The sequence below is a fragment of the Rhipicephalus sanguineus genome, chromosome 4 (assembly GCF_013339695.2).
Source record: "Rhipicephalus sanguineus isolate Rsan-2018 chromosome 4, BIME_Rsan_1.4, whole genome shotgun sequence".
In the NCBI taxonomy this organism is placed as follows: Eukaryota; Metazoa; Arthropoda; class Arachnida; order Ixodida; family Ixodidae; genus Rhipicephalus; species Rhipicephalus sanguineus.
The window spans coordinates 82,913,184-82,919,107 of record NC_051179.1 but is presented as its reverse complement, the minus strand read 5'-3'; the positions used below and the strand labels follow the sequence as shown (position 1 = coordinate 82,919,107).

The following is a 5,924-nucleotide window of genomic DNA, read 5'->3' as shown; positions in this document are numbered from 1 at the left end:
TGAAAATACGCTTACAACTTACCGTGACCTGTTCAGAATCTGACGTAGAAGTATAAAAAAAAACAAATCAGTTTTAGATGAACGTGGTAAGCCAATGCGAGAAACAGAAAGCGGCATAGTACGAGAACAAGAATTCGCGTGTGCTTGTTATTCCACAAAATAAAGGTGTCAGTAGACAAGCACATGCAGGGAGAGCGTTGGTGTATGTTTTGAAATAATATAACAAATGACAAGCAAATAAGACCGAGAAAAAAAGAAATTGAGCAGATCCCACGCGCACGTGTAAATCAACGTAAAGCGAAGCTTTTAGCAATGTTTACGCATAAAGTAACAAAGTATGCAAACTAAACAACGATTACAGATGCATTTACACAAATGTGTTGCAATGATGGAGATCGGACGTAATGACGCATATATTTCGATGCACTACCGCGTCCGTGTCACATTAAAGACACATCGATGTATTAGAAACAAAAGCACATGCCTCTGTACTTTGTGTTAACGTTACACATCACCATTAACGTCGGTGCTCTTAACTGCAGAATCGACTTCAGGTAGCACCATTTGAAGCAACTGCACGGGAGTCGTGGCTTAAGTGGTTGGGAACGAACGTGTGCGTCCGATTTGTGTCGGAACGTGTGTGTCGGCTTGTCGTAGTTAGCTGATCTTGCAGAACGGTGAGCAATGGCGAGTGCGTAAGAAGTACAGAGATAAGACATTCAAAGCCCTAAATACCCCAGGCGAACACATGGTCAGTCGCACCACCAGTTCTTGACGCGGGCTGTGATCAGTGCGAAGGGTAACAGCATACAAGATTGCATTCCTTCGGTTGCATTCCTTCGGCTGAAGCAAGGAAATGGCATATTATGCAAGGTGCCTGCTTCCCCTCCTCCTTCACCCCCCCCCGCCCCCCGCAATCCCACGATTCTCGCACATTTTCCACCACCCAGCGACAGAAACCCTGGGTGCACTACTGATAAATACGGTATAATATTTGGGCTAACCGTGTCTTTAGCGGGGCCCTTGTGCTTGTGTTGCTGCTGGGATTGATGGTCCTCTTGTTCGCGTGCCATCTGAAGTCGGCCATTTTGTTGCCGCAGGGACACCAACTCCTCCAGCAGGATCCGTAGCGACACCTGTCGGTTATCGACGTCAGATAACGCACATACTATATACGACAATAGATATAAGACAACTAAATGTACAACATATGTGCGTGATGAAGTGTTAACTGTAATGCTAACGTGAACAATCTGGAGTAAAAAAAGACCAGACTTCATTACGAGAAAGCTTCATTAAGAAGCTTCAGCTCGGCGTAAACTCAGTTACCCCAGTTTAAATAGATGTTAGAGGTAGGAATGTCACTAGACATCATCACTAGACAAATTAGTGAGGCGACCTGAATGAATCACTGTGCAAAACAATATGTAACGGCGAAAGAATTGGCACAGCACTGGCAGCGCCTTGCAAGGGAGGGTTTAAAGATTATAAGTATACGAGTTAGCAAAAGAACAAAAAAGAATTTTTCGAGCGCGAGGGGAACTTTATTATAAAGTAGCCGAGAAAAAACCTGCCCGCGTTCCTTTTGCTCTGTGAACCACAGGTATGGTCCAGCTCGTCCACTTTTCTGTCCATTGAGAATTTAAATCAAATTTCCTGCATTTGCGAAGGAAAGCCTTCTCCAACGGAGGAGGGAGAGAGAGAGAGAGCGTGGGCGAGACAAACGTAGCAAATGCTGGGAGAGTAACTACAGGTTTTTTACCCTACAATATTGTAGGAAGGAAAAGGGGAGATGGGAGATGGAAAAAATATTGATGAATTGAAGCAGCGCGAAAAGTAAATGAAAATACGAGGTGAGGAACGGAAGAATTAGGCTGCATAACACGCCATTGCCATGTAAAAGCAGAAGTAGTGCCCTGGCTGACTTCTGGTGCGACGACTGCTTGGGTCTGCATTTCACGATTGTCACACGCGAACACACACGCATACGCACACATGCAATCCCCCATTCACACGCACACATGCAAGCCCCCATCCACACGTACACACAAGCTCGTACAAACACGCGTACACACACACTCGTACACGCACGCGCACACGCGTGTGTGCTTCCAGTGAAACACGGATTTCAACATGCATAAATTACAGCACTTGCAGTGCTATACTCAGGAAGTATAATAATTGTTGAGGTTTTACGTCCCCAAACCACAATATGACTATGAGGGACGCCGTAGTGGAAAGCTCCGGATATTTTGACCATCTGGTGTTCTTTAACGTTCACCTAAATCTAGGTACACGGGCCTCGAGCATTTCGCCTTCATCTAAATGCGGCCGGGGTTCAATCCCGCGACCTTCGGGCCGGCAGTCGAGCACCATCATCACTAGACAACCACGGCGGGTGCTCGGGAACTATATACAATCGCTTTCCTAAGTTGGTATTTAACGTAGTCGGACGTAGGGTCGAACTTTTCAGGGCTATTCGTCGGCGTTTCAACTGAGATACACAGAACGAGCTTCCATGTGCTCAAGTACAAGCCACAAAAGTATGGCTGGTTTTGCTCAAGGAAATAAAGAGGGAAGGGGTCCAGGGTAGCGCGATCTTTCGAACACGAGCTTTCACTCAACGAGGAACACGAGCTTTCACTAAAAGGTATAAGAATGGGGCACATCTGCCGATCCACTGCAATTCACATAAGTGTGAACCGTGCCTGAATAAGATTCACATTCTGGGTAGAAGCGAGGACACCACGGCTCGAGAATTGCTGGAGGTATTTCATATAAAAGCACAAGGTTCCATACGTATCCGCGATACTTCACTGCCTCTCCCGCAGGCAGAGAGCAAGTTCATAGACTACAGGTGGTGATTAGGGTGGTACGCGCTCGATGTGTACCTAGCTTTCTGCGCATGTCTGTGCCTATATATCTCGTCGCACTATTTCTTGAATAAACAGTGGAAAGTTTGCGCTCCCATGGACCCTTCCCTCGTTATTTCTTGCGCAAAAACAGCCATAATTATGTGGCTTGTACTTGAAAATGAACCGACTAGCCCAGCAAATGTGTACTTCTAGACTACATTCGATGTGCTGCTTGCAAAATAATAAAGGTTACGAGACTAAGTTTGCCATCCCTTCACGCGGTTTACTGCATTATTCTTACCTCGGCTGGAAACGTGCAACTCGATTCTCGGCCCAGGATTTTCTTTGTAGCCCGAGCTAAGTCCGTCTTGAAGCTCGACAGCTTGATGTGAAGAGAAACGGAAGCGATAACACGGGTATAGTAAACGTCACAGTTAGGAAGCTTCAAAAAGACATACTATCGCAAACTGGTTATGAACAACTCAGCAGGGAGGACAGCTGGATGACCGATTGCCTGAGAGGCAGGCAGACTGGCAACCATTTCGTAACATTCTGTATTTCTGAAACCCCGTGTTGTGATTTGAACGTGTATACGAGCCCCATGGCACTATCGGCGTACGCTGCTAAACCAATAAATGATTACCTTCCCTGGCTTTGTAAAATGGCAGTTCTTTGTGACATTGTCAATATGCCCTCCGATTATTGGCACCACTCTTCCGCACAAAACACAGCCAGAGCTACAGGGGTATACATGTGCCATACACTAAAAAGTATGATAATCTAACGTATACCTTTAAGCAAAAATGACAGCACTATAAAACCGACGTGCCTAACTACATATAATTCTATTTAAAATTAGTATATTTTAGAACTTGTCTTCGCTGTATGTGTTAAGCATATTTGAAAAAGTGGGAGAGAAAATCAGAGTGTCATCGTTCCTTCTACTGCGGTGTTAACCTCCTTCCTTTTTTTTTTTCTAGGATGACCAGAAAAGATGGACGCCTACGTCTGCTCACCCTACGCTGCTACACGAAGGCCACCCTTTCGGCACTACGAAGAACAGAACGGTACTTCGACTTCGCCTTTCAACTTGCACTGGCACACCACGACGTAGCTCACCTTGTTCTGCACCCTCTGCAGTTCCTTCTTGACGGCCGCTTCCCTCGTCAGGGCCTCCCTGTTGAGGACCTCCAGCCTGGAGTTGTCCAGTTGCAGCCGGCTGAGACGCGCCAGCAGGTGGCTCTCCTCCGCCACTCGCCTCTCGACGTTCACCAAGGCCGTGCAGCAGCCGCCCGCGGGCGCCGAACAAGCATCACCACCACCGCCATTTAGCACAATATCACAGTTTTCACCGAAACGAACACCCGCGTTCCCCCCACTGCACCGTTATGCGCGGCCTTCTTCAGCACGTCAGCGTCGAGGAACTCGCTGGTCTTGATCCGGTTGGCAGCATCGACCTGAGCTTCGAGGTATCGCATCCTGAGCTCCTGATTGGCCACGACCTGCTTGCAGCTTTCCAGTTCACCGCTCAGGCTGCGGTACTCCTGCCAGAAGTTTGCGAACACTTGCTCCAGGACGTGGGCGTCCGGAAGCGAACGACCCGCGTGTCGATGATTCTTGCCGAACGCGTCACACTTATCACCGTCACCAGCAGCATAACTGCTCTTGCGAGGCCCCGTCCTGGTTATCTTGTCGTAGATCCCGGCCAGGGTTCGCAAGAGCTCCCTGTCCCTCGCGGAGCAACAACGAGTCGCCCTCGGGTCGGCGGAAACGTCGACCGCTGCGTCCGCAGCCGCGGCGTCTTCCTCGCCGGACGACGAGGAAGACGTGGCGGCGGCTGCGGAGGAGGTCGCCCTGTACACGGCCACGTCGGACTCGAGCCGCGCCACCCGTCCCCGCAGCCGCTCGTTGTGGCGTCCCAGCTGGGCGAGCGAGGCCTCGCGGCGAGCCAGCTCCCGGTTCGCCTGGCGCAGCAGCTCGGACGTCGACTCGAGTTCGTGCTCAAGCCTGTCCACTTTGTTGGCGAGCAGGATCGGGGAGGCGCCGTTCTGCGTTTGCGATAACTGCATCAATTCACCCTTCGTTTAAAGTCGCAAAGCGGGCTTGTCGATATGGCATACTTTTGATAAGTGTAGTAGCGCAAAGAAACAAGACACAAGAAAGGCAACGAAGAGACACACACGGCGCTAAGTAGCGCCGTGTGTGTCTCTTCGTTGCCTTTCTTGTGTCCTGTTTCTTTGCGCTACTATAGTTATCACTCTACGTAGTTCGCTTTCTGCGCATGTTCCTTCTGTTTTCTCTTTTTTTTTCATTTTAGCGAAGTGCAGGTAGGCCGATAAACAACCCACCGTGCTTACGCAAGGCCAGGTATTTCGTGAAATAATCTTGAAAAAAGCTGCTGATTCCGATTTGTCGAGTGTGAAGCATGCGTGGTGCATGAAATGCCTCTACCCGGTTGACGCTCCCACATCGGTCAGACATGGGCGTTGCCTAAATGACCCTTTCAGAGGGCACGCGTGCAGCCTTAGTTTTGGAAATGGCTTCAACTTCGAGTTACATTGTAAGGACTGTGACTTTACACAGTGCGCGGTCCGCAAGAGTAGGGTTCACTATAAAAGGGGAGTGCTCGGAACGGCCGCAGCACCAATGTACAGAACGTGAAGCCTAAACAGGTTCAAGCCGCTTGTGGCGCTGCGATCGGTAGTCTACAGTGTGTCGTCGTTTAAAGGGGCCATGGCACGGTCGCCCACCAATTTGCGGTTTTCAGCGAAACATAGAAGTAGAGGGTCTATTGTGCCTGTACATGCATGAAAAATGAACTGTAAAAGAATATTTAATTGCAAAATGGGCCCTAGAAGTCGCCGGTTATAAACCCCACCCACCACCGGTGATCGCCAGTTTGCCATGACGTGTGTGACGTCATGTGCTTCATGGAGTGGAGTCGTCGTCTTCTAGCTAAGCTTCAGCCGCTGCAAACCGTTCAATTTTCAATGCCGAACTGAAGAAAGCTCTAATAGTTCCATTGCACGCGCAGCTAACCACGAAACAATATCGTTGGCCGGAATACAG

At 49.1% G+C, this 5,924-nt stretch overlaps 1 protein-coding gene across 1 annotated transcript; it reads right to left on the bottom strand.

Moving 5' to 3' along the window:
* Positions 1-1,026: 1,026 nt before the first annotated feature.
* LOC119390343 (uncharacterized) lies at positions 1,027-4,924 on the bottom strand. The gene is made up of 3 exons (XM_037657944.2): positions 3,975-4,924; positions 3,157-3,237; positions 1,027-1,136 (listed from the first exon to the last, which is right to left on the bottom strand). The coding sequence occupies exon 1, from the start codon at positions 4,922-4,924 to the stop codon at positions 4,184-4,186; it is 741 nt and encodes a 246-aa protein (XP_037513872.2). The 3' UTR covers positions 1,027-1,136; positions 3,157-3,237; positions 3,975-4,183.
* Between the last annotated feature and the right edge of the window lie 1,000 nt (positions 4,925-5,924).

Excerpts from the sequence above, each read along its gene's own strand:
- LOC119390343 (XM_037657944.2), bottom strand. The coding sequence starts at position 4,924 with ATGCAGTTATCGCAAACGCAGAACGGCGCCTCCCCGATCCTGCTCGCC.